Raw genomic sequence first — 27,013 nt, forward strand, 5'->3', positions numbered from 1 at the left:
GACATGTTTTGTTGGACAAAGCTCCCCATAAATAGCTCTCCTTTATCTGTTCTTGACAATAGAAGAAGATGCACTTCCTCAGAGAACAGCTTATCTTGTGTTTGCTCGTCTGTTGAAGCTACTGTCAGAAATATATTTTAACTTGAGATTCTTCCAACACTAAAAGATGACTTTCACATTTGTGTGCCAACATGCCCGACTGTTCCTGCTGGAGATACTGCAGTGTTACGTCATGTCTCTATTTGGTCACTGATCTGTTGGAAATAAGACATAAAACACAACAATTAGGTGTCCAATTTAAACTCTGATCCTAACTCTGAATCTCGATCCCTCAGGCTTCAGCCGGCCCGTCATCTCTTGTTTCATCTCCTCCCTTGAAAACCATTTCTCCTGCAGCCCCCCCGCCTTGTTTCTCCTTCACAGAGGGACCGTTCTCTCTTCTTATTTTCTCCTTCGTCACACCACACAATTGTTCCTCCACCACCACCTTTCTTCGCTTGTCTTCAGAACAAGGACACGCTACAGTAGTTTTCTCTCCTACATGTTTTCCTTCCAACTCACTTATTTTCTCTTTTTACTGTCACAGTAAAGTGAAAGCCATATATCAGAAACAAATGTCAGTTTTACAGTATACGCTAAGGAATATATCTTTTTTGGGTAAATACAAATGCATCTATTAACTTTTTCTGTAAATAGATCCACTTGCTGATAAAAAGCTTATTGAGTCATTGTAACTTTATTAGGCAACAGATGGAGCTTTAATTCCTATAAGTTAATTTATTTGTTACGTAACATCAGGCTAAATTGTTTTAGTTGCTAAGCAATGGGACTAACATGGCTCAGGTCTGGCAGAGACAATATTAGTTTATTAACTTGAGACATCTCTTGTCTCATCGCTGCCCCTTCCTCCTTCTCATTCATCCTTTTCTGCCCCATCCTTCCCTCCACACATCCCCTCACCTTTCCTCTCCTCCTTTCCAGATCTGTACCAGCTGCCCAGCGAGTGGAGAGGGATGTAGTTGGCTTCAAACTCGCAGTTGGGGTTGAGAAGCAGGCCTCTCAGGTTGCTCCTCAGCTGAGGCTCTCTGCCCTTAAAAGGCCCCAGGAAGAGACGTCTGGAGTCGTAGTCATTGGCGTGCAGGTTGTCCCAGATGAGGGGGGGGGCGCTGGAGGACAGACTCCACCTCAGACAGGCAGTCTACAGACAGCTTCCTGGAGATGACCTTAGTGCCTGGGGGGCCGGGAGTGAGAGGAAAATGTTTACAAGTGGAAGACAATCTTATTTTTGATTTGATTTATTTCGAACGTGTAAAACAATAATACAAACAATTATAATAATAATGAAATGAAACAAGAGAATTATGATACTATACAAACTTAAGCAGTATCAAATTGATAAACAAATTGCCTAATTACACATCCGAAAAGGGGTGGGAAGAAGTTAACACTTATTTAATCCCACCCGTTCTCCCAAAAACTAAATTATTAACATTTTCTTTTTTTCTATCTAAATGTATGTCTACGTACAATATACATTAACAATTATAAATAGATTATATCATTATTACTACAATATATATATATATTATTATTTTACGTTGTATGTCATATTTGACAAGACAAATATAAAAGACTATCTTCTTCCATCCACCATCCAAAATACATTTGTTATTAAAAAATAAATAAATAAAATAAAAACAACAAATAAATAAACAAATACATAAAAGAGACAATAAAAGATAAAATAACAAACCAAATAAACCGTAAAGACCCAGTTATTATGTATGTTGTGTCTCACCCGTCCATATCACTGTTATGTCCGGCAGCAGGTCCTCTCCCACAGTCTGCAGGTAGGGAGACTTTGATACACTGGGAGTACACAGAGAACCGCAGTACTCTGCAGGGACAGAGAAACAGAGGTTGGATCAGATTTGACAGGTTTCTGTACATACTTTCAACTTGAGCTCACGTGCATCGCTCCTACCTGTGGGGCAGAATAGGAAGACGGGTGGTTCCCCCAGGAAGCGATAGATCTCATTGGTTATAGTGACCTGAGCATGAGCAAAGGAAGAGAAGGCCTCGCTGTCAGCCTGACACAAGGAATGGTCGATGTCATCAAACAGGACGGCAAAAGCCTGGCAACCCAGGTCTGACACCTTCAGAGAGAGGGGGAAAGAAACAGGGGCAAATCATATAAAAGTTGCATTTCGTAGAGTAGTATGTATTCTCTGGATTTGTCACATTACATACCTGTCTCAGCTTGCGTTTGAGCAGTGTCAGGTCACAGGAAGAAGAGAAGACGATGTCCTGACCAGGGGAGAGGGCGTAAACAAACGTTACGCCTCTCGACTGGGCCTCCTTTATGAGAATACGCAACTGACCTGAGAGCAGGAGAGGGACAGAGGAGAGAAATCTTGAATTGGACATTTGAGACGAATCAAGACACAGTGATCAGTTTAAACTTTGCTTTAACTTTGACAACAGGATCTGAGAATAGTAACTAGACCCTCACGCCAAATGTAATGTTTGTTATCTGTAAGAGAATTCAGCTTACTCTAAAGTACTACGTTCCAGACTAAAGCCTCACAGTCTTCCAGAGTACAATAAGAAAATGATATAATCGGCAACATTAAAGCTGTTAATACCTTTAGGACTTCAATGAAAAATATATCCAGTGATTTACTACCCTGTTTGCAGAGATAATGTCCTAAGGCAGTTCTGGTGCAGATCCAGGGCTCCAAATATGTGTTTCTGTGTGCATGCATTGGTGTATAACTTTTAAAATAGTGTGCAACAAAGAAAATGTGGTGAGAATAAGTGAATGTATCTTCCTCTGCAATTCAGTCAGGTCCAGATCCGAAATCCAACATGGACTGCTGCAAAATGTCCTTTTCCAGACGATAGCAGAAAGAATGGGATGCTCTTACCCTCCTCCTCGTGAGAGTAGACTTCCCTCCACAGTAGTCTGTGTTTGAGGTCATCCTTTGGGCCGTACAGGTAGGTGTTCAACCCCCAACTCTGCATCCTGGCACAGAAACACAAACAAAGGAAGGAGGAAACATGTTACTGACGGGTGAGCTGTGGCCGTTTCATTGATACATCTGGTTATACATCTTTTCACTTCGACCACTGAAAATGTGTTTTGTTTCATTCACAGTCAGAAGTCCAACATCCTGTCTATGAAATGTTCTCAAGAATTGTGTAGTCATTCTGAAAAGGACTTTTAAAATGCTAAAAAAGATTGAACCACTTTGTTTTTGGAATTGTCCTATATATTTGTATCCATCCTTTCCTCAGTTTGAAGCCTCTGCTCTGTCATGCACCGTATGATCCCTGGAGACAAGGACAGGAGAAAATACAGATCTAATGTATTGATCGTTGGGCTGCCTTTGTTACAGGAAATGATCTCCTGAATTATAGATAGAGCATAGTACTGGGATCGAAACAAAAGCTGCATCACACACACAACAACATGAATATTTCTCTCTTTTCTCTGGACCAGCTCCCATCATCATCCCTGTCATTGGTGGGTGGAATATGTTCTCACTCCTCCCTGCTTCATTTCCTGGACAGATGGTCGGTAAGTCGCCTCCACAAAGCTGCAACCTACCTCCTTTAAACACACAATCAGACACACACACACATGCATACACACACTTCCATACTGTACACCCAGGCCCAGCTTTAATCTGCCAAACTTATGCAACACTCTCTGTTTGAATTGTGCCTGCACCCCGCACTTAAATCTAAAAAGAGCCGATCTATAAATAAACTTGGAGCCCACACAGAATTTTGGAAGTCAAATTCATCCTGATGACAAAGCCAATATAATGTTATATTTTTGTTACAGTATTATTCAGTTTATCATAACAACAACAACAACAACAACAACAACAAAAGAGTGTGCTGTAATGATTTGGTTTGCAGAGGGAACATCTTATCTCTGGGGATGAAGTCCGCTGTCACTATTGGCTGTTGAACTACAGTTCCCAGCAGGGATTTATGTTGTTAAACTTGTTTTTCAGATCAGTGTGGCATCAACAATTCATTGGTTCCCTACTTCACAAGTATGCACGAGGGTACTTTATGTAAATGCGCATGAAATGGGAATACCACGAGTCTTGTTGGAATGCAATTAGCATTTTCATAAACAATTTATCCAAAAGTATTTCCTACAGTAGATTTTTGTAATAAATGTTTTGTCTATACAATGTTGAGACTTGTCCATCCCAGTGTATTTGTTTGAATAGTTCCAAGTCTTTAAAAAATCCAATTGTTGCAGCTACACATCCTTCATCAGTCCATATTTAACACACTCCCATTATCAGTGTGTTCTACATTTACTTTGAATGGTGTACTGATGCCTTGAATAGCAATTTGATTGTTTTGAGTGTAGTATTCTACAGCAGCTCACTGTTGAATCGCTGCAAGCTGATTAATGCTGAAAGAGTGTGTGAGTCTTTGTGACTTGATGAAACTGTGGCGGTCTCAATAAGGGGCTGCCTGTGTTTGGTTCAGTCACGATTCAAAGCGACAAATGTTGCGTGGATGCTGTTTGTATCTGTTTTAAATTGCTTTTGTTTGTAATTTCTATGTAGTTCTGCTGCCTGCAGAGGAGAGCCTATCGTGGCACTTCACTGGTATCACTCCACACAAACAGAGTGATTGGGCTGAGCAGCTCCCTGGTGTAAAGGTCTCTGCATGGAACAATATGTGGTTGAGCCAAAGGCACCGCAAATATTCCCTGTGTAAAGGACATAAACATTCTATAGTAGCATTATATCTTTCCAATTTATGACAATATGCTGAAAAACTATTGTCTAACCATTCATTCATCCTTCTTTACAGGGCAGCAGTTTCCTTAGCAGTCAATCGGTAGGTTTTATTGTCCCATGCCCAACTTTAACACTATTTAACTCTAACATTATGGGTGAATTTGTCAAATTTGCTGTACTATATAGAATTTTGCCCGATAAATTGAAATGATATAAACCTTTAGACATGAGGCAGTGTTAAAGGATCACCAACGAGATTCCTCTTGAGGGGAACATGAATGTGTGAGAATGTATCACAAATGCTAACATGTTGTCGTCACTAGAGGAAAGGCCAGGGGAACATAAATGTATTTAGGACTCATCATCAGGGAGTGTCTATTATGTAATTGAAGTCCATTCAGTAGTTGAGATATTTCAGTTTGAATCAAAGTGGTGGATGGACTGACTGCCGTCCCTGCAGCTCCACTGCTAGCTCAGCTGAATAATATCTATACAACCAAATGATCTGCATCGCCTCTTTGATCCTCTTCCAACAAAACAAACAGCAGTGTGCACCCCCCCCCCTGTCATCCATGGCCGAGCCTCCGGCCTGACGATGAGTCTGCCCTTTGCTACAGAGTCATTCTGCGTCAGTGGTTTCTCTCAGGTCTGCCTGGCATGATGTAGAGGCGTGCAACTGGATTCAGCCCACAGGCGTCAGGTCAGTAGCACCTGAGTGCACACTGTTCATGTGAAGATCAACCAACTCCCCTCTGACGTGGTGAATAACTAACTGTGATTCTGAGTAATACAGAACATGCAGGTTCATTACAGTTGACATGCTGCTTTAATGAGACTCACCATTGGAAGAGAACCTTCCTCTGATCCATAGTCCAAGGCCTCCCATAGAAACCTAGAGGAAAAATAGGTCATGAATGTCAATATATATTTGCTGCAAATATTAAAGAGCAAGCTCAGCTAAAAATCTAAAACACATGTCTTTCCTCTTACCAATCCATGGTGTGATTGTAAGAGATATGGGGATGGAGCTAGATTCTACTTTGCTTATGAGAACAAAAAAATACATTTGAAAACTCAATAGCAATCTCTCATGACCGGGTTACTCAAGATCTTGTTGTGAGCAGTTTCATATTTTGTTCCAAGTTCTTTGCATTGAATCACACACTGACACTGAGCAGTTATCAGCTGGTTGGCACCGCTTCAGTCCTGAATATGGAACATATACCAAGTAAGTTCCTCCAGTGCTTTCTTTGGTCACATCCTCTCTGTGTTTGGCAGAGGCATAATTCATATCCAGCTACACTCTCCATCACATTTTCTATTTTTAGAAATGGGAGCGTCTCCAGTGTCCCTCTCCCAGCTTTGTGTTTTTTATAAGACTGCATGTATTTAACTGTGCACAGAAAGTGGGTCATAGTAGGAAATAAATCCAATCCACCGACATGTCTCCTGTGTCCTGCAGACTGCTCCCCATTAATACGACCTGATAATTAACTCTGTTGGATACCACCACGAGGGACTGAGAAACAAAGGTGTGCGGGACTACAGGAATAAGTAATAAGGTGTGTGTGTGTGTGTGTGTGTGTGTGTGTGTGTGTGTGTGTGTGTGTGTGTGTGTGTGTGTGTGTGTGTGTGTGTGTGTGTGTGTGTGTGTGTGTGTGTGTGTGTGTGTGTGTGTGTGTGTGTGTGTGTGTGTGTGTGTGTGTGTGTGTGTGTGTGTGTGTGTGTGTGTGTGTGTGTTTCCTTGATCAATGCAATTTGAATTTCCAAATAAACAAATCCCAACAGGCTGTGTGAAACTGGATTAGCAGAGATTGGTAGAGTTAGCAATTTGAGTCTTTGGAGAGCGGTGTGAATAAAACATATAATCATTAATAATTGTTTAAGTCATGTTAAACAAACAAAAATGCCAACAATGGCTGGTTTCACCTTCTTGAACTTAGTATGGTATCATTACACACCTATAAATAGTAAGACATTTTAACCTTGAGTATCCTTTAATAATTGTGCATTCTTATGACGACTCATAAATGACACAGAGAAATCATGAACAGATAAGTATCACAAATGTATCACCTTTTCAGGATTCTGGATAACTATTATTTAGATGTTTTAGCCAAAAAGCAATGTTCATGTTTTATTTTCAGGGTATATACTTGCAGCATATCATTAGATACATTTTTGCAGCATAAATTCATCATTTTGTGCAGTGGTTGTGAGGTGTGAAGAGACAAGTGTTACAACAAACATCTGTCTCTTTTGCAATAATCATTCATTTCTTACTTTCCAGATCCATTTGTATTAATGTTATTAACATCAACAAGGTCAGTGTTGTTGTTATTCCTTCCTTAACATTATTATGTCCATATCTTTGCATTTGTTTGATTGATGCTCTGAAATGGACCTCTTCTTCATTGTTTTCTTTCATCACCACTGTAAGCTCGTGGCACACCATCTCCATCATCACAACTAATGTCATTTCATCCCAACAAAATCATCCGTCATTATTATAATCTCAATGATCATCTTCACCTTCACTAGTATTGCATCATTCATCTTCGTTAGCACCTGCCATTAATCCAGAGTGGTTTCTCTCCTCAGGCTGCAGCCCAGGAACCAGACAATACTGAATCCTTTTCCCTCCGCCTGCTCTTTGATCTCCACTTCGCGCCTGGCTGATCTCCACCACATCATCTCATTACGACCATTACATCCACATATTATTATAACTGCGCCCCCTTCTCCTTCAGTAAGGGACAAAACAATCCTAAAATGTAGGTCAAGCGGTGGTCTATTCAAATGCATGTCCCCAAGGTAATAAAACATAATCACATGATCTGACAGGTCAGTGATGAAGTCGGCCGCTCCTACCTTCCACCACCCCACAAAGAAACTGCTTCTTCTCCTCCATGCTGTCCTCCGCCTCGCTGCCTCCCTCCGCTTCCAGTCGGCCCCTAAAGAGCGAGGGAGGACGAGATGCTCTCCCCCTCTGTGAGCTTAGATATCGGGGATATACTTCATGCTTCTCCTTGATATGCCTCCCTCTCTCCCCTCTCCCCTCTCCTCTCTCCTCCTCTCTACAACGCTGGTGTTCGCGTGCTGCGTTCAGGTGCTCAGCGGAAGATCCTGCTTTCTATTACATAACAAAAGCAACCTTTTGCAAACAAATCGTTTTTGGGGCATGTATGTATTTAGTAGAATTATAATAGACTATCATACGTTATGCTGAGGTGGCAGATTGTTTAAATGTATTTATTGATTGTTGATTTATTGTTAAACATTACATTTTTGTGAATATTACATTATATTTATTTATTTTATATATAAGAAGTCCCCTTTTCTTATGAATTAATTACACCCGATTACACCTTTACTTTTCAATTGGCCAGCAGGGGGCAGAATTAGCCTACTGAACACACAAAAAACAAGACAAAACCATAGGACAAAACCCGCAGCCTACATGGTTAAAGTAAATTATAAACACGTCCAGCACAGCAACATTAGCCTCCTGTTGAACATGTTTTTCTCGCTACCTGACAAAATGTAAGTCTACTTTTCAACTTGCTCTTCACGAACTCTGAAAACACGTTCCTACTACCAATACGTTAGCTAACGCTTGGTAGCATAGGTGCTAAATGTCTATCAGCTACAGAATGGTTCAAGTAGTGTGGCTACTGTCTAGGTTACGTAAACCATTAAACATTTAATTTCGTTAATTATTTTTCTCAATACAACATTAGTAAATTATATAGTTAAAGGTTACATATTTGTAACACATTTAAAAATGGCATTAAAAATAAAATGGGGAAAATAGGCTGTCAGCAGCATACATTTGACAGATAAACCCCACATGGTATTCCCTAACAGCATTTCAAATAAGGTTACACGTGCAACATACATCCAATTAGTTTAAAACATACAGAAACTAAATATTTATGAAATACATTTTTCTACTTCTGGTTGGGTTCTCTGACCAAAGTTTTTTTCAACAAAATAACGCTACTTCTTTGACAATTTCTTCACTGTTACAGCTGTTTTTCCACCAAAACTTCATAAAACATCTGACCTTCTTACTTTTATGTAGGATACCATTTCCAAGTTGTCTCTGTGTTTTCTTTCGTAATTCAGATTGTTCGAGTAGCCATGAAGGCAGCATTTGCTTCCAGTCTCCAGTCCGCACATGCGCACTGCCTTCCTGTAAAAGGACCCAGGTGTGTGTGTTTACCATTCATGCTATGAAAGTGTGCAAATTAATGTATAATCCCACTCCATGGCCATTTTTTAGAGCCTTATTTTATATATTTGAATAATTAGTAGAATTTTAAGATGTCGGATTGATATTTCTTATACTAACACACTGTCTTACTTTCTGTCCTTTGCATGATTATATTTAAAGTAACATTTTGTACACACTGCAGCACAATTACAATATAACAGATATGTGTTTGTTTAGTTAATTTTGTAGGCATGTTCTATTTATACATAACACTCACATTTGTTACAGTCTTGAATAGTGTTATATTTGCTTTATACATTATTTTTACAATTGTAAAGTCCACCAATCTCTCAATTGTATAGCATGTGAGTTTATAAATATTGCGTTTGTTTCTTCCTGATAATCTTGTGAATTGAGAATTATTAGGCTGCTGTATAAATCTGATATGGAGCACCCACTGCTGGAATTAAAGAACATTACAGTAGAAGGTCCTGGTCGTCATGGGTCAGTTCCTCACCACAGAGAAGTGCTTCAGCAACCAAACAAACAGGGTGAGTACAACCAGAGGCAGCATCAAACACATTCTGACATGTTTACAGCTTCACCTCCTGCACTCTCCGAAGCAGAGATTCATCGCAAAACAAGCCAACTTTAGTCAGCATCTTCACTGCAATAGTAACTTTATCCCTGCTAAGACATTTGTTTTAGCTTTTGGAACGTTTTTGACATTACATTTGTGTGATATTGTGTGGGAATAGACATAGTATGTTTCAGTCATTTTGAAACAAAGAGCCTCAGAATGAGCTGTATTTAATTACCTCCTTGTTGTTGCTCTGTTCAACAGAAATACACCACTATTATGTTATACAAAGCAGAGAGATTCTACACAATGCCAACCCAACAAGGCATTGCTCCTCCTCCCTGGAACAACATGGTGGTTGAAAAGCTGTGGAGGGAGAGTTTCCCAGAGGGAGTGGTAACAGAAACTGGGAGGACTTTGGCTTCACTGCAGTGCCAGTGTTTGCCTTCACTACCTCAGAGGTCATGTTTCACATTCAACAACGAGGTAAGTCCCAGACAAAATCACAGATGGGCATGCGTTAGTATTTTGATTAAACAGATTCAATCATGTTGTTGTCTTGTGCCAGGCCGGTTAAATGGAATATTAGAGGAACTAATGTGAAGAATTTTTGGATTTTAATGAATGTTTTCAATCAATGAAAACCTTAGCCTTTACAGTGATTTCCCGAGAGTGCGAGTGAGTCATGTGACCGTGCAGCTGGACTTTGGCTAGAGGCAACCTTTAATAGTTTAAAGTTAAAGTGTAGCTAGCTGCAATAAAAGTACTTAAGGTCTGCAATGTGGCTTGTTTTGTAAATGTCTCTGTGTTTGTCAATGCTAGCAATTTCCCCTGTAAGTTAGAAGGTCAATTATTAATGTATTACTTGTTAATGAGTGAACACCAATCTTCTTTTTTCCCTCTGAGGTCATGGCCACTCCCAGCGTTCTCCTGTCAGAGGTGCAGTTCCAGTGTTGGATCTGTCAGGATGTTTTCTCTGATCCCGTCTCCATCCCCTGCGGCCACAGCTTCTGCTTCACCTGCATCACATCGCACTGGGACCGCAGTCCTGCAGTCAGCTGTCCCAAATGTCAGGCAGTCTTTGAGCGCCGCCCAGAGATCTGCGGAAACTCCTTCGCCAAGGAGATGTCCGAGCAGATCCGAGCCAGAAGGCAGAATGGCGTGATGACACTGATAGAGAAATTCATATGTTGTGATGTGTGTGTGGGAAAGCAAACAAAGGCCATGAAGTCCTGCCTTGTGTGTCTGACCTCGTATTGTGAGAGTCACCTGGAGCCTCACCGGAGAGTTTCCACCTTGAAGACTCACAAGCTGATTGAACCCGTGGCAATGCTGGAGAACCGGATGTGTAAGAAGCACCAGAGGCTCCTGGAGCTGTTCTGCAGGAGCGACCAGAGGTGTGTGTGCGTCCTCTGCACCGAGACGGATCACCGCTGTCACGACACCGTCCCAGTGGAGCGGGAGAGTCAGGGGAAGAAGGTGAGGTCCTCATCATTGTGCTATCCTATCAAATACCTCAGCAGCCTTTGGACTTTGCTTCAGTTTTGGGTTATGTTCCTCTTTGTTCAGGCTCAGATGAGAAGCATCGAAGCTGATGTTCAGCAGAAGATCCAGGAGAGAGTGCAGAAAGTGGAGGAGATCAAACACTCTGTGGAGCTCAGCAAAGTAAGTTCACATAAGAGCATACAACTGCCTTTTTGGATGTGTCCTGTAGGAAAGATGGGCCATTTTAGCAGCAATTAAAACACTTTAAGAATATATGAAAAGAGTATGCAAAATAATATATGTAAAATATGTACTTTTACTAGGACATTACTTGCTGCATAAAAACACAGGGCCCAAAGTGCTTCCAAAAGCGAGATAAAACGAAACAGAGGAAAAATTAAAATAGACAATAATAGGTGTAAATTAGCAAAACTGAAAATGACAACAATACAATGCTAGGGGAAAAATGAATAAACACAATATAAAAAACAATAATTAATATCTATAAATCAAGACTTAAACATTTTTCCAAATTGAAAGCCCAATAAAAAATGCATTTCACTTCTTATTTAAAATGAGTTCCATCGGAGAACAAACGTTAAAGAGGGCTCTATACTTTTTCCTTTTTTCATTGCTTAATATCTTCAGGAAAACTTGAGGAGGGACATTCTGTTGAGCATGGAGGTTTACTCCACCCTGCTCCGTTCTCTGGAGCGTGGTCAGGCGGAGCTGCTGGAGACGCTCCAGAGGAAGCAGGCAGCGGCGGAGCAGAGGGCGGAGAGGCTCCTCACAGAGCTGCAGCTGGAGATCACACAGCTGGAGAGGAAGAGGAGCGAGGTGGAGCAGCTTTCTCACAGTGAGGACCACCTACACATCCTGCAGGTTAGGAGTTACACCGGGAGATATCCACAGTAAAAAAAAGAGATGCTAGTTTGTAGAATGTTGTTCTTCTATCTTTATTCCCATCTTGAGCTTTTCTCTCTTATTTGATTTCATTGTGACAGAGGTTTCCAGCTCTGAGTTCGCCTACGTCTTCTAAAGCCTGCTCTGACATCGTTGTCCATTCACACACATGTTTGGGGACTGTGAGGAGAGCGGCGGCTGACATTGAACTGCAGCTTCAGTCCGCTCTGAAAAAGCTTTCCTTTCAAGGTATACTTTTTAAATAACAATTTGTTGTCAGCATCACAACATTATGCAAAATAACAGCCACTTACATTTCATCTCATGATCACAGATGTGTTGTATAAACAATATTTATACGTTGCTTTTAACTTACAGAGCATGAGAAGATGCAGCAGTATGCAGGTACAGTTGGACTGTAAAACAATGTCTTCACTGTTCTCACTCCCTCTTTTGTCCTGTTTCCCAACCGTCAAACTACCATGCACATTCAAGCACTCCTTACATTCTGTATCAATGGGAATAATGTCAAAATCCCACAGAAAAGGACAGTCAATCATGAGGAAGATTTTCACTGGATTCATTTAATCATTATTTCTACAATTCCAATCACAAGTTCCCAGAGGTCACGGTGACATCTCATGTGGCTTATTGTGTCCTACAGTTTCTGATTTGTTTTGGTAATCATTTGCCTGATACATAACTAAAGCTAGTTAATTTTCCCACAGTCAACTACTTTCTCATTGTCTAATTTCTTCTGCTTTAATTGGTTTTATTTCATGAGACGACCAATACAACTCTAAATCATCTGAAAATGTGTCAAACGTTCCTGTGCATCATGAAAATGCGTGCCATATGATAAGGGGGAAGTCAAAACTCCATATTAACAAACTGTCTGTCTCCTAGTTGATGTTCTTCTGGATCCCAGGACAGCCAACCCGTGGCTGCTTCTGTCAGAGGACGGGAGACAGATCTGGGATGGAGATGTTGAACAGAACCTGGAGGACACACCAGAGCGTTTCGACACGGCGCCATGTGTCCTCGCCACCAGGGTAAATAAAGATTTGTGTGTTGTGTAGGGATGTTTCTGCTTCATTCTGAACAGTCCTGGTGACCCGAGCGCCTGTTTCTATGCAGGGTTTCTCCACAGGGAGGCACTACTGGGAGGTAGAAGTGGGGGACAAGACAGCGTGGGACTTGGGGGTGGCCCGACAGTCGGTCAGCAGGAAGGGGCTGGTCACCCTGAGCCCAGAGGACGGGTACTGGACCATCTGTCTGAGGAAGGGCAGTGAGTACCGGGCGTGTGCGGGACAGGCGGAGCTGCTGAGTCTCTCTCAGAGGCCGCAGGTGGTGGGGGTGTTTCTGGATCACGAGGAGGGGACTGTGTCCTTCTATGATGCAGAGGCCAAGTCACACATCTATTCCTTCACACAGTTCCAGTTCACAGAGGCCATGTTTCCCTTTTTGAACCCTGACATGTGTGACAGCGGCAGCAACAAATCTCCACTCATCATCCGCCCTGTCAGTGCACTCAATGGAGCGGGGGAATTAGATGTCATGACAATATGATGTGAAAGTGTTATGGTATTTTATTTAAACAGCCCTATTCGACTATGCTTCCCCTCTGTATGATATTTATGATGTTGTAATTTTGCTTTTATTGTAGCGTAACGAGTAGTCCATCATTTGGAACATATCTTCCAAACTTTATTCGTTTTCATCTTGATGTATGCCTAGAAACTAGTTGTCCCTAAGGGATAAACGCAGCAATTTTTTTTATTAAAATTGAGTTTATAAAATGTCTTTAATGTATTTAGATTTGAACACTTGACGGAGCACTTTTCCCAAAAAATACGATACATTTACAGGTGGGGATTTGAAGTGTAGACGGATGGCATTGTACTGAAAAAAAGACATGGGCTTTATGTTCAAACGAACATGATAAAGAGTTTTTTATCTGTATTTAATTTTTTTATTTCTGTCTACCTATTTAAACATTTCAAAATATGTTTGTGAAATTGTGTAAATTGTACACCAATCTTGTTGGGGACACCATAAAGTGCATATTTATACCACTCCTTCCTTCCTTTTCTTTTTTCTTTCTTAGACCTGCCTCACTACAATAATAACCTTCCTCAGTTAATTAGGGCTAACCACAAACTGACTTCAGACCACGTTTAAGAAAGACCGTTGCTAATCAGATTAGCACAGAGATGGGATTAGCCTGGAGGCAGATGGAGCGCTGAGGCACACTTCAGCCTTGAGTTGCGTGGAGGTATTATACACGTTTAGAGTACTGTACACTCACAGGTATCCTGTCACTGAACTAAATGCATGCACACACACAGTGATTGTAAATTCTTAGTCTAAACCTTGTGAATTCCTGAAAGAATGTAGAGGTAAGGAAATCTGTATATCTGTAAAGAAAGAGCTAAACGGGGGTTGGGGAAGGAGGAAGGGATGAAGATGGATTAAAACTCAAATCATTCAAGCACAGGGCGGAAACATGTAGAGAGCCTACACAAACACCAGAGTAAAGCAGTAACACTACACGTTTCTTCACCAGATGTAACACCTCTTTGATGACCAGCAGAAGAGGGTAAGTCCAGTATGTTGTTGTTATAGTTTTTAATGTGGATGTTTGGAGGAGGGAATACAAACTACCTGTAAGATCTCAATGTGGAGCAATGTAGACCTTTAAACAGCAAATGCATGAAGGAATCGCTTCATTTGGCTTATAACTTAATTGAAAGTGATGCTATAACTGTTGGCGATGAAGTCCTCTCTGGGGAGACCTTCTCTTCCTACCTTTTTCTATTAACTGGGTTAAAACTATATCTCTGTGTGTATCGTAAAGCTCTTGCCTGGATCTTGTCTAGCCCCACTGTGCTAGGTAAACAAGGGAATAATGGTTTTAAAGCTCTAAAGGCACTACCTTGAATTACACTATAGGTTTCTCTGTTTTGCTGCAGTTAAAACCCTATATATATATATATATATATATATATATTTTAATCAACCCCAGTTTGTTAATTCTCCTGGATATCAATATAACAAGTTTGTTGTTGTGACGTTTCAAAGACAGGAGCTTTCTTTGTGTCTGAGTGGAGAGGTGTGATGTCGACAGTGATGGATGAAACAGCCACGGATCTCCCAGTCAGGGATGTAGGACTGATGAGGGGGGGACTGATGCCAACTGTCCCAGGTTTCTATATGCTAATATGATAAATTAATATCCAATGTCAATTTAAAAGTATATACAGTGTTGTTAAAATCCAAATGTTTTCCCCAGATACACTACGTGATGTGAAGACATGGAAGAAGCATCATGTCACGAAGACAAAAGGTCAAATCATTTACAAACCTCGTCCTCTCAGATGTTGTTTTCCTTTTATAGTACAATCGGAAAGGGTAAATCAAAAGGAAAGATACGTTTTCATTTCTTTTATACAGCATTACTATTTATTAATATTTTAACTATTTTCCCCACACTTATACAAAATACCTTCACTTCATTTTATCTTATAAGTATACTCTCATCACAAGAAAATAAATGGTTTTAATATATTTGTGGCTGCCTCTCTCTTCAGCAGACCCTCAGCGCCTGTTTCGGTTTCCCAGAGAGCACCTGGAGGACCTGTGTCTCAGACTGCAGGAGGAAAACAGCGTGCTCAGACAACACACCCGAACACAGGAGCAGAGGCTGCGCAGGTGAAAGGAAAATGAACATATATAATAATGAATGTACAGAGCAGCAGACATTTTGGCAGAATTGATCAATGCAGTGTTGCAGCCCTAGGACGTGATTCAAATGAACATAAGACAAGTCCCCTAATATGGCTGATTAAACATCCTCCCTCAGGATGTCCACCAGACTGACACGTCTCCGTCAGGCCCATCCTGGGTCCACTGGTGTGAAGGAGAAGGACATGGAGGAGACCATACAGGAGCTGGAGGCCCGAGTGGCCATGCTGGAGAGCCAGAAAGGAGTTCTGCAGAACAAGCTGAGCCTGGCCAAGCAGCACATCATGGACCTCGGGGGACGCACGCCATACAAGTACAGCAAAGGTGTGTGTGTTGCACGTGAATGTAGACCAGGGTGAGTACTGCTTCCTCTTACATCTCTAAACCTCATCCCTCTCTGCCTCTTGTTGTCATGTACACTGATGGAGATAGAGGGTGGAGTCAGGAGGGCAGCACAGACCGCCCCGGCCCGCTACGGCCCCTCGCTGGAAGACACCCGGGCGGAGATGGAGAGATTGTGAGTACTGATGTTTTCGAACCTCTGATTAAGTCATCATCCCCTATCATTCTACTCACCCTCATGACTCCACCCTCCCAGCAGGTGCAGTGTGACGGAGCAGGTGAGGGCGGCAGAGCTGGAGCTCACTGCCCAGGCGCTCAGAGACACGCTGAGGGACAAAGAGAGGGAGATAGAGGACACTGTGAGGGACATGAGGAAGAAACAGGCTGACAGACACAGGTGGAAACAGCAGATATACAACTAGAATCCTACTGCTGTTCATGTTGCTCTCCACAACACTAGCCACTTGTTCTGCTTGTACAACAACCATGTCAACTAAACCATTAAGTCCTATTGTTATCTCTTTTTCAGAATAACTATAAGAGATAATGTGGATCAGATCCGTCTACAAAAGCAGCTTTCTGACAAGAGCACCGCCCTGAGAGTCACCCAGGAGAAGTTCAACGACCTGCAAGAGGTTAGAGGGTCCCATTTTTTCTATAAATTACACCTGGAAGAAAATATAAATGCTTTTAGACCACCATAAAACCATTTGGATCAGGCTTAGAAAATCTGTATAAATTGGTGCCAAAAGGACTAACATGTAAATATGTATTTCTTCTTTCCTTCCAGGAATATGAGAGCCAGCTGGAGGAGGTGAGTGCTCCTTTACACAAAGAGTTTTATAAAAGCAATAGTCTGATTCTTCTCGTATGAACTTTGCCCTGTGTTCCCCCCAGACTCAGAGGTCGCTGGGGGAGAGTCAGGGCGCTCTGCTGGTGAAGGTGGAGCAGCTGACTGAGCAGCTGAAGCAGGAGAGACAGAGAGTCCTGCAGCTGGAGGGACAACTCAGCACCACCAGACTATCTCTTCATACTGTGGACAAGGTACCGCATCTGTACCTGCATGTATAAATAAAAACAATGTCACGGAATATCAGCTTTCAAATAATATACTCTATACTTTGTGTTTCAGCTACAGGAGCAGATTTCAGACCTGGAGGGAGAGCGGGATCTAATAAAGGAAAACTATGACACTCTACTAGATAGGTGAGAGGTTATGACCTGCAAATCAATATTTAAAAAAAATGTAATAGAGCTCATTAACTAGGGAAGTTGATGTGTGAGGCTTTATGGTAATTAAGATGTAATGTAAATTAATTTAGATGTGACAGTTAATGCAAGTTGCCTTTCAAGATTAGCAACAAATTGACTTGAGATAAGGTTTACATCAATTATATAACCTATATGTCTTCTTTGACCTGATTTTATTTACTTTACCTTAGTTATTTGTATAGGGTAATACCAAGCAGGTGTTTACATACAAGGGATTTGCTCTCGGTGTATTGGTGCACGACATAAGCATAGTCAAAATCTGCAAAAAATCGAAAAACATATGAAGACAAATGAAAAATTGAAAAGCTGTTCAGTTTTTAGAACAATGACTTCTGAAAGTCATTTGTTTTTTCTCCTTGTGTGTTCATCTTTATCCTTTTCCATCCTAGTACTTTATCTGAGCAAAGCCACCACGATGGTACGGTGGAACAACATAGAGAGGTGAACCAGAGGAGGGAAGAACGGGGAGAAAACATCGGCAGCATGGACATCCAGAGACTGGAGGAACTGCTGCGGGAGGAGAGGGGGGAGAGAAGCAGGCTGGAGCTGGAGAAGGACAAACTGAGGCGAGAGAAGGAGATATTAGAGGAGAGGAGGGAGCGAGAGAGAGGTGGGAGCATTACAGAGCGGCTGCAGATTGACTACAAGAAGAACTGAGTTTGGAGTTAAGCAGGAAGCTTTTCATCTGATTTAAATGATTTGTTTTTTGTGTCCTGTGTTGTTTCATTTAGAGTCCTCTGGGACGAGCGATAAAGATGAGCCTCTGGAACAAGAGGTTCTCCTGTACAGGGAGCAGATTGCTGTTCTGCAGGACAAACTGGACTCTGTCAGCAAGGTCAGAAGAGAGGAGTATTACTGTCCACACAATAGTCCCTTGTTTTTCTGTTGTATCCTGTTTTAAGTTAATATCTTCAGTGAAGAAGAACTCAGACAATTCAAAAGTGAAATCATTATTAGTATCATTAGTAAGTAATCATTTTGTAGACTACTACAATTAAAAGTCCTGCATTCAAATATTCTAAAGTAAAAGTACATTAGTATTTACATCGATATGTGCTTAACGTACACATTTCTGAATCTCATTACTGGATTCTTTTGGATTAGCATTAATGTGTTCATCACTATGATATCAATTGTAACTCATATGAATTACTTTATATCTTGTTGGCGTGCTTAACCTATGTAATATTATATTGTAATTTATAAGTTATTATAACATTTGTATGGATAATTTAGCTGTGCAAATCAACTAGTAACTACAACTGCCAAATCAATTTGATCGATTTAAAAAGTATAGAGTAGCATACAATGACAATACTGAGCGAAAGCATTTTAAATGTTTTTTTTTTTTTAAACGTGCATCTCACTGCTGCGTACCCTGACTCACTTTTCATCTCCTTTCTCTCTTGCAGGTGTTTGACATGAGTGTTGAGGATCTCAGTGACACTCTTTTACAGATCAAGGTGTGACACATTTTTCTACCTCTGCTTTAAAAGACAAAATAAATCGCTTTTAAACCTTGATGCATTCTTTCCTTCCAATTGCAGGCATTCAGGATGCAGCAGGAGAGCAGGGCGGGGCTAGATTTCCTCTGGGCTGATGGGCAGGTGGAGGATTCGCCTCGTGAGCTGGTGAACATCCAGGCTGTACATGCTGAGACTGTGCTGGAGTTACAGAAAACCCGGAACCTTCTCCTGCTAGAGCACCGCATCAGTAAAGACCTGCAGGTACACACACCTAACACAACTGTCATATACATGTTGAAAATGGTAGCATGTTGTAATTTTCAGTTTTCTTAACATTCTTTCTCTTCAAATTTAAACTAAACTTTTCTTTCATCAAACTTTGCTTCCTCCCCAAGGAAGAGCTGAAAACAGTTATCCAGAAGCTGGGGAATGAGAGGGAGGAGATGAGGAGGAGGATGACAGAGAAAAACAAGCTTTTATCCAAAAAAGCTCTTCAGATCAACGCTTTACAAGGTGTGAGCAACAACACTTATTTCAGTGGTAACACCAGTGGCTAATTGACCCAAATGATTTCCTAATGAGTTACTTCTGTGCTGTCTATCACTGATTAATGACAGGCAAAGGTGTTAGCAGAACAAGTGTTTAGTTAACATCAGAATCTAACCCTTTTCTCTTTCTTTATACATTAAAGCTCAGTTGAAAGAGTTAGCATACAGCCCCAGAAACTACAAACGGACCGTACCACTACAGTACACCTGGCCAGCTGGAAACCAGGAGTTGGTACAGCCCATTGATGAAGACATGTCTCATTCTCAGATGATGCCTGGGGAGTCACTGTTGGAGATCCACCTGAAGGTAACAAAGAAAACAGACATTGTATACAATTTAATTTGTGTTTTTTCAAAATAATACGGCGCAAGTTTCCCAAGAAGCTGAGATCTGTCGTTTGCTCCTCCAGGCCGCCACCTTCACCCCAGCAGGGCTTCGTACCCTCGGCAGCGTCTGCGGGGAAGACATCGTGACCTTCTGCACCTACAGCCTGTTGGACTTTGAGGTGCACTCCACCCCTCTGGTGTCAGGCTGCCAGCCCGAGTACGGCTTCACGTCCCGCTACGCTCTGACTGCCCGAGATCTGGGCAGGCTGGGGGGTCAGGGGTCGAGGGTCAGAGTGGAGCTCCACCAGGGGCTAGGAGGGGTCCGGTTTGTGACACATGGAAGCGGGCAGATGTCCCTCATGGCTGCCATGGAAAGAAGAGGGGAGTGCATTGTTGGACGTGTCAATATCACAGGTGAGTAATGTGGTATGAAGAAAAAGTAATATACTGTTTTTGATATGTATAATACATAGTTTTATTTAGAAAGAAAAAAAGGTTAACCAAAAAGGTGTAATATATGTAACTTGTCTTTGCAATTATTTATATCAATGTGTATTTTATATATCTATTGATTCAAATAAATAAGAAAATCCATTTATACATATGAATTCATACATGCATCCTGATTGGCCTTCTTCCATATATAAAACATGTTAATTAAGTAAGGGGTTTTAATCATGCTAACTAAAGATGACACCAGACAAACTGGCCAGGTTATTAATAATGAGTCATTATAAACAATAATCCTGGATATGATGCATTTACTGCACACAGTTTGTTAACATGCATTGATATTCTGAACCTTAATAGATAAATTACCTGGAATTGTGTCGTAAAGTTATATTTATTACATAATCCACCATGTGTGTTTCGAATAATTGGATAATTGGATCTGCTACATTTCTAAAAGTATGCCGGTCTTCCTCCAAGACTCCGATGGGGCGTTTGTTGGTGTTGTGGATTTCTGGGTGCGCCTGTTTGATCCTGCAGAGCCTGAGAGAGCCTCTGACAGGAGGACCACGGCACAGAGGGGTCCGGGGCTCGTCTCTCTGGGCTGGCAGGATGCTGGTCATCAGGTAAAATAGGAGGACCTTTCTCCAGACCTGTGAATTTTTTTTTTTAAAGAAAACTATTCACAGTGAGTTCTGTGGACTAAGTGTCCTTTCCATGCTGTTTGCAGGAGTTATATGACTACGGTGGAGGGATCCCCAATGAGTTGGTGGTTGTCGTGGATCGCTGTGTGGGCCTTAACTCCCGCTGGCCTGGTCTCCTCCCTGATGCCTACCTGACGTACAGGTTCTACGACCTGCCGCCTCACGTCTCTCCAACAGTCCGCTCCTCCTCTGACCCGGTGTTCAGCGACTCCACCAGCTACCCACTGGCAGTATCAGCTGATGTACTGCACTACCTGAGGTATGATGGTCTGGAAATAGAATAATGAATATGCTGGCAATTACTTGTTGTTACTCAGCCTTCTCTGTTGGGGGTATTTTCGTTTGTTGATTGTTACCAAATAAGTTAAATCTTTAGTCTTGTGTCAAATTCATAATATCCTAAATAACTTAAATAAAGATTTTCTCAATTTACTATCCGTTTTAAGATGCTGCTATAGAGAATACTTATCTTTGCAAATGATTGACAACTTCACTCCTCTTCTTTCCAGGTCCAGCAGTTTGTGGTTGTATGTGTTTGATGACAGCGATGACCAGATACCCCCTGCCTACCTGGCCAAGACCCCCATACCACTGCGAACCCTCGCTACAGGCAGGGAGATCAGAGGTAAGAGAGAGAGAATAAGTTAAAAAAAGATGCATTATTCATCTGCATTGATTTCTATACAGGTGAAGCCAACGTGTTATTTTCACATACATCACATTTTAAAACCTAATCAGCAGTTTAAACATGTTTTTATATGTTTTATTTTTGCCTTTCCAGGTGACTTTGTTCTGAGGGATCCAGCAGGTGGACCTCGGGGGATGGTCAGGGTCTTGATCAAATGGAAGTTCCCCTACCAACCATCTGCAGACACTGTGCTGAGCAGACAGGACAGAGGAATGGAGAGCACTGAGAGGGAGGAGAGGGGCAGAGAGGAGGCTGAAGCATCAGAGAGGCCTGTGGCCAAGCCCAGAGTGAAGGTGAGAATTCATCTAGTTTGACAAACGTTTGGGGAATTATTAACCACATAAAACCTCAACTACTTGTTGTGTATTATACCTGCAGTGGATCCAATTATATTCTCACAATCAAATTCAACTTGGCAATAAGGAAACACGTGTGTTTTGAGCAAGAAAACGTAATATTACATTAAGTATTTTCACTTTAAAGGACAAAACTGAACATTGGACCTATTCAAAATAAATCTTACAAACAGCAAATGAATGATATGTGGTGTGATGATGTTGATCAAACCAATACAAATGTTATGATTCTTTTCTTAGGAATATGTGAGTCTTCGCTCATAGATTTACCACTTTTATCTCAAAGAATATCCAGTATTTTTCTTGTTAATGTATTACTACATGTATAATCTTGAATCGGATCGCTGTGTAACTATTTATTTTGATATATTGTGGCCCCAAATATAAAATAAGTGATGTTTCAAAAGACATATTCCTGTCCGAAAGCTTAATGTTCTTCTCTGGCTTTCCCACAGAATCAGCTAGTCGAGGAAGGGGACACTAAAGCAGTGCAAAAAGAGCCTAAAGCTTTGGTAAGGTTTATGTACTAGAAAAAAACTGTGTGTCTTCATGATAATTCAAGCATAAACTATTATTCTTACTGGTGTATTTGTCTGTTTACAGGCTCGCCCTCCACCCGTGAAACAGAAAAGCTCACAGAGTATACAGCTACAGCAACCAATCTCTGTGAAACCACTGGACACAGGCAGGAAGAGATCCACCAAGAGGTCACCTGACCTTTACCACGACACACCGCATCTGACACCTGAGCCACGCCCGACTACGCCCTCCCTTTTGGCAACAAGGAAGTATGTTTCTTCTAAAATATTCACTCCTTAATTTAGTTATTGTAAAGCTTTATCGTATTGATGGAGTTTTATGATTTGTGCGGTAAGACAAAAAGGAAACGGGATCATTGTCAAGCCAACTATAACTAAGCATTTCAACAGATCTAATTGTATTGTATTATAATCCTACTTAAGATCTTCACCCACCACACCATCGAAGAAAAGCTCTGCCAGTGATGCCAGGACTCAGGTAAGAGATAATTGTCTCCAAAAGTCCGTAAAACATATGCTGCAGTCATTTTCACAAGAAACAGATCTAAGGAGACACAAGAGTAATATGGGATCATGTGAATTGTCTTCTCTCAGGACCTTCTCTCTGTGGATCATGTGTCCATGGATGAAGAGGAGAAGGAAGAGGAGAGGAGTGAGAGTGGTAACTATTCTAATTCACACAATAGGTGCTTTTTTTAATACTTTGGAGCCTCACGCTGCCACTGTTTGAATATTAAAAGAATAATTATAATATAACCCATTTTACTTCAAAACATATACATAAAACAATTAAATTAATTCAGTTCTTTCTCATCTTTCTTTCTTTTGTGCCTGAACAGCTGCTAAAGGAGACAGTGAAGCCCCAGATTCTTCCGAGTCAAGCTCCTCAACAAGCGACATTATCATCATTCCACCACAAAGACACATTAGGAAGGTACGGACAAAAGAGAAGGAAGATTTCAGCATCACTGTGCTCTTATTATCATTTCTACATCCCTGGATCTAGTATGAGTTAAATATGCTGCTCAGATGTTGGGATATAAATAGCTGACTGTGTGTTTTTTGCTTCAGGGAGACAAGCTGAGAGTGGAGATTCTGTCCCTGTCGTTTGAGCCGTCCTCACACGTGGTGAAGGACAAGTCAGTGCAGCGCGTTTATGTGGAGTACCGCCTGCTGGGCGTCCCCATGGAGACGACAGAAACACCCATGTCCCTCCGCAAACCCAGAAAGGGAGAGGAGGTTCACTACAACTTCACACGAGGTCAGAGCAGGAAAGCTTTGTGTGTTTGTTTCTAGAATGATTTCATTATTTTATAACCCTTAAATCTCTCTCTTTCTCTCTTAGTGATTTATGTGGATGGTTCACAGTCAGCTCCACTCAGGCAGTATCTCTACACCATGTTGGAGGGCACTGACCCCAACCAGGGCAGGTAGTGTCATCATTTTTGTTTGCGTTTGAACCTTCAATTCAGAATAAATTCATATATTTTTGTCTCTATTTTATGGAATTTCTCGATCCAAAGACCAACATGTAAGTTTGTTTGTCTGTTTGTCTTGACAAGGTTAAAGTTCACAGTAGTCAGTGAGCCGATGGATGATGAAGACGAGTGTGTGGACGTCGGACATGCTTTCCTGGACCTAAAGGAGCTGCTCCTTACTGGAAATGATGTAAACGAACAAGAAATTGAAGGTAAGCAATGTATTTGTATCATATTTTGATACTCAAACCTTCAAAACAAGTCGATTGTGTTGAGAGCAGGCTGCATAGAATTGTATAGCATAACAGAGCATACACTTCTCTTACAGTCTGTCTGTCTGTCTCTGTGCTTCTTTTTCCTGCAGTTGTGAGTCTGGATGAAGACAAAGAGATGATAGGAAATCTGAAAGTGTCTCTGGAAGCAGCGAAAGCTCTGAGTGGGATATACCAGGAGTTTCACCAGAAAATAGAAACCGAGAAAGAAGATGACACTGATGATGAAGAGAAGCAGGAGGAAGAGAAGAAAAAATATGACATTTTGATAGAGTATGATGATGATAGTGACTTCTGAAAGAGTGAGATTAACAGCGAGGTTGTGTTTTGTGTGAATGTGTTTTATTAAATTATTTTAAGCATGTTCAACACTTCCCAAAACCTTTTTTTTTCTTTCTTATTCATAATTCAACTAGGATTCTTAATCAGATCTACACTCATTGGTAAACATAACAGTGAAATTATTTACAAATTCAACTTTCAGTCAAAGTTTGTATGTCCTGCTTCTGCCAGTAAGAATATTTATAAAAATTTATAAAAATAAATGTGTTGGCATTTTAAAATGTTGTGATAAATCCATTCATTCATATACAGACGAAAAAATTAAATTGTGAATGTTATACACTTTTTTCTAAGAACAAATCAAAGTAAACGTTTATTTTATCTACATTTTGATTATTACCAGATACGGATTCAATGTTAATGAACAAACACATTACCCAGCGCCATATAGATAGAAGAGTTGCGACAACGGAAGTCCAAAAATGCTTGATCGTCACGTGGTTCAGGGAGACTCAATAGTTCCCCGGAAGTTCGTGGCGGGCCATTTGAATCAAGATTTGAATGCAATAATACCAGGATAGAAATGCAATTTTTGGTAATTAGTGGTCAATAAAGGTTTTGATTTGCAATATTTGTACAACATATTGATATGTGTATGTAGTTACATCAATGGTTGTTTGTTTTTTTAAAGCAACATTTGCTAATATTTGAGGATTAAGATAAAATAAGAAGTACTTTATTGATACCAATTGGGGAAATGTTTACGCTGCAGCAGCAAAAGACAAGGCATTGTATATTAGACAGTTAAAAGACTAGAATTAAACAATCAAAACTGTAAACATCTTAAATAGAAATAAAATAGCATTACAAAAAGTAGAAAATAGACAGTGTGAACAGCTATCTTACCAGTTAGCATATACATGTTAGGCTAACGTTGCCTTGGTTAAAGAGCCTGTTGTTTATTGCTTTGAATTCTTTAAAACAAATATTATCTTCTTAAACCTGTATGGTAGTAAGGAGCATCACATCCTAATGTTTATTGATATATTTAGAGGGAGGGGAAGGAAGGTTTCAAAATTCAGATTAGATACATTTCTACCATTTCTTTAATTCATGGTGGTTTCAGTAATCCCCTGGTAATTGAGGACAGAAGTAATCTAAAGTACTAATGTAATCTTTATGACTTTCAGAAAGGACAGGAGACACACAGGTGCCTATCAATGATTGTCAACTGACAGCATAATGAGTCAAAGCACTAGCAGCAGCAGCATGATGATGATGTTAAATGTGTTGTTTTAGGAACATCCATTGTAAGGCAAGGCAAGTTTATTTATATAGCACCTTTCAACACAAGGCAATTCAAAGTGCTTTACAAAAAACGAAAGACATTAAGAAAATGGCATTTAAAATCAGTCATTAAAAAGAAAAGCTAATCAAATAAACATTAAAAGAAAAAATACATGGATAAAAGTTACAGTGCAGTCTAAGATATGAATAGTTCAATTAAAAGCAGCGACAAAAATAAAAGTCTTCAGCCTGGATTTAAAAGTAGTCAGAGTTGCAGCGGACCTGCAGGTTTCTGGGAGTTTGTTCCAGATATTTGGAGCATAATAACTAAACGCTGCTTTTCCATGTTTAGTTCTGACTCTGGGGACAGAAAGCTGACCAGTCCCTGAAGACCTGAGAGATCTGGATGGTTCATAATTTAGCAGGTCAGAAATGTATTTTGGGCCTAAACCATTCAGTGCTTTATAAACCAGCAGCAGTATTTTGAAATCTATTCGTTGACACACAGGAAGCCAGTGTAAAGACTTCAGAATAGGAGTGATGTGATCCACTTTCTTAGTGTTAGTGAGGACTCGAGCAGCAGCATTCTGAATTAGCTGCAGCTTTCTAATAGATTTTTTAGTGAGACCTGCAAAGACACCATTACAGTAGTCCAGTCTACTGAAGATAAAAGCATGGACAAGTTTTTCCAAATCCTGCTGTGACATTAGTCTTTTAATCCTAGATATATTCTTTAGGTGATAGTAGGCTGATTTAGTAACTGTTTTAATGTGACAGTTGAAACTCAGGTCAGAGTCCATGACTACACCTAGATTTCTGGCTTTATCTGTTGTTTTGAACATTGGAGACTGAAGCTCAGCGCTAACTTTTATACGTTCTGCCTTGGCTCCAAAAATCATTACCTCAGTTTTATCTTTGTTTAATTGGAGAAAGTTCTGACACATCCAGTCATTGATTTGTTCAATGCACTTACTCAGTGTTTGAATTGGAGCATAGTCTCCTGGTGAAATTGTTACGTAAATTTGTGTGTCATCCGCATAGCTATGGTAACTTATTTTGTTGTTTTTCATTATCTGAGCCAGTGGTAGCATGTAGATGTGAAAGAGAAGAGGCCCCAAGATGGAGCCTTGAGGTACCCCACGTCATATTTGTCAACTCAGATGTGTATTTACCAGGGGCGGGAAAGGGGCGGGGTTAGCAACATTTGACCAATCACAAACAGGGACAAGTGTACTGACAGCGCAGTGTCATACTTCATTAATGAAAAGTAAACTAATATTAGACAAATATGAACTTTAA

General features: G+C 40.7%; 4 protein-coding genes across 7 annotated transcripts in view; 3 read left to right on the plus strand and 1 right to left on the minus strand.

Moving 5' to 3' along the window:
* The window catches only part of si:dkey-183c6.8 (protein O-GlcNAcase), a 14,805-nt gene extending 6,933 nt beyond the window's left edge, over positions 1-7,872 (minus strand). Inside the window, 8 exon segments of the mRNA XM_034217825.1 lie at positions 961-1,162; positions 1,164-1,231; positions 1,799-1,897; positions 1,985-2,156; positions 2,251-2,381; positions 2,928-3,025; positions 5,616-5,667; positions 7,647-7,872. Of these exon segments, the coding sequence (XP_034073716.1) occupies positions 961-1,162; positions 1,164-1,231; positions 1,799-1,897; positions 1,985-2,156; positions 2,251-2,381; positions 2,928-3,025; positions 5,616-5,667; positions 7,647-7,686 (862 nt within the window). The 5' untranslated portion in view covers positions 7,687-7,872.
* Positions 7,873-8,198: 326 nt separating this feature from the next.
* On the plus strand, positions 8,199-14,004 carry LOC117547241 (E3 ubiquitin-protein ligase TRIM39-like). 4 transcript variants are annotated; one of them, XM_034217827.1, is made up of 11 exons: positions 8,199-8,318; positions 8,904-8,986; positions 9,409-9,542; positions 9,836-10,057; positions 10,478-11,050; positions 11,141-11,236; positions 11,705-11,938; positions 12,061-12,208; positions 12,338-12,364; positions 12,866-13,011; positions 13,097-14,004. In XM_034217827.1, exons 3-11 carry the CDS (start codon positions 9,492-9,494, stop codon positions 13,526-13,528), a joined length of 1,929 nt encoding a protein of 642 aa, XP_034073718.1. In that variant the 5' UTR covers positions 8,199-8,318; positions 8,904-8,986; positions 9,409-9,491; the 3' UTR covers positions 13,529-14,004. The 4 variants fall into 4 exon arrangements, with proteins under 4 accessions (XP_034073718.1, XP_034073717.1, XP_034073720.1 ...); XM_034217826.1 differs by having other exon boundaries at positions 9,418-9,542; XM_034217829.1 differs by lacking the exon at positions 12,338-12,364 and having other exon boundaries at positions 9,418-9,542.
* Positions 14,005-15,076: 1,072 nt separating this feature from the next.
* LOC117547223 (protein fantom-like) lies at positions 15,077-15,674 on the plus strand. The gene is made up of 2 exons (XM_034217792.1): positions 15,077-15,164; positions 15,550-15,674. The coding sequence occupies exons 1-2, from the start codon at positions 15,077-15,079 to the stop codon at positions 15,672-15,674; spliced, it is 213 nt and encodes a 70-aa protein (XP_034073683.1).
* A 438-nt stretch (positions 15,675-16,112) lies between these two features.
* On the plus strand, positions 16,113-24,708 carry rpgrip1 (RPGR interacting protein 1). The gene is made up of 26 exons (XM_034217834.1): positions 16,113-16,220; positions 16,302-16,442; positions 16,575-16,680; positions 16,836-16,859; positions 16,943-17,089; positions 17,178-17,251; positions 17,707-17,927; positions 18,049-18,152; positions 18,730-18,780; positions 18,865-19,044; positions 19,179-19,296; positions 19,475-19,638; positions 19,742-20,072; positions 20,589-20,734; positions 20,839-21,071; positions 21,322-21,437; positions 21,594-21,793; positions 22,312-22,368; positions 22,460-22,644; positions 22,819-22,873; positions 22,990-23,056; positions 23,235-23,329; positions 23,467-23,656; positions 23,741-23,825; positions 23,958-24,085; positions 24,238-24,708. The coding sequence occupies exons 1-26, from the start codon at positions 16,126-16,128 to the stop codon at positions 24,441-24,443; spliced, it is 3,519 nt and encodes a 1,172-aa protein (XP_034073725.1). The 5' UTR covers positions 16,113-16,125; the 3' UTR covers positions 24,444-24,708.
* The last annotated feature ends 2,305 nt before the right edge of the window (positions 24,709-27,013 follow it).

Source organism: Gymnodraco acuticeps, unplaced genomic scaffold (assembly GCF_902827175.1).
Source record: "Gymnodraco acuticeps unplaced genomic scaffold, fGymAcu1.1, whole genome shotgun sequence".
NCBI lineage: Eukaryota > Metazoa > Chordata > Actinopteri > Perciformes > Bathydraconidae > Gymnodraco > Gymnodraco acuticeps.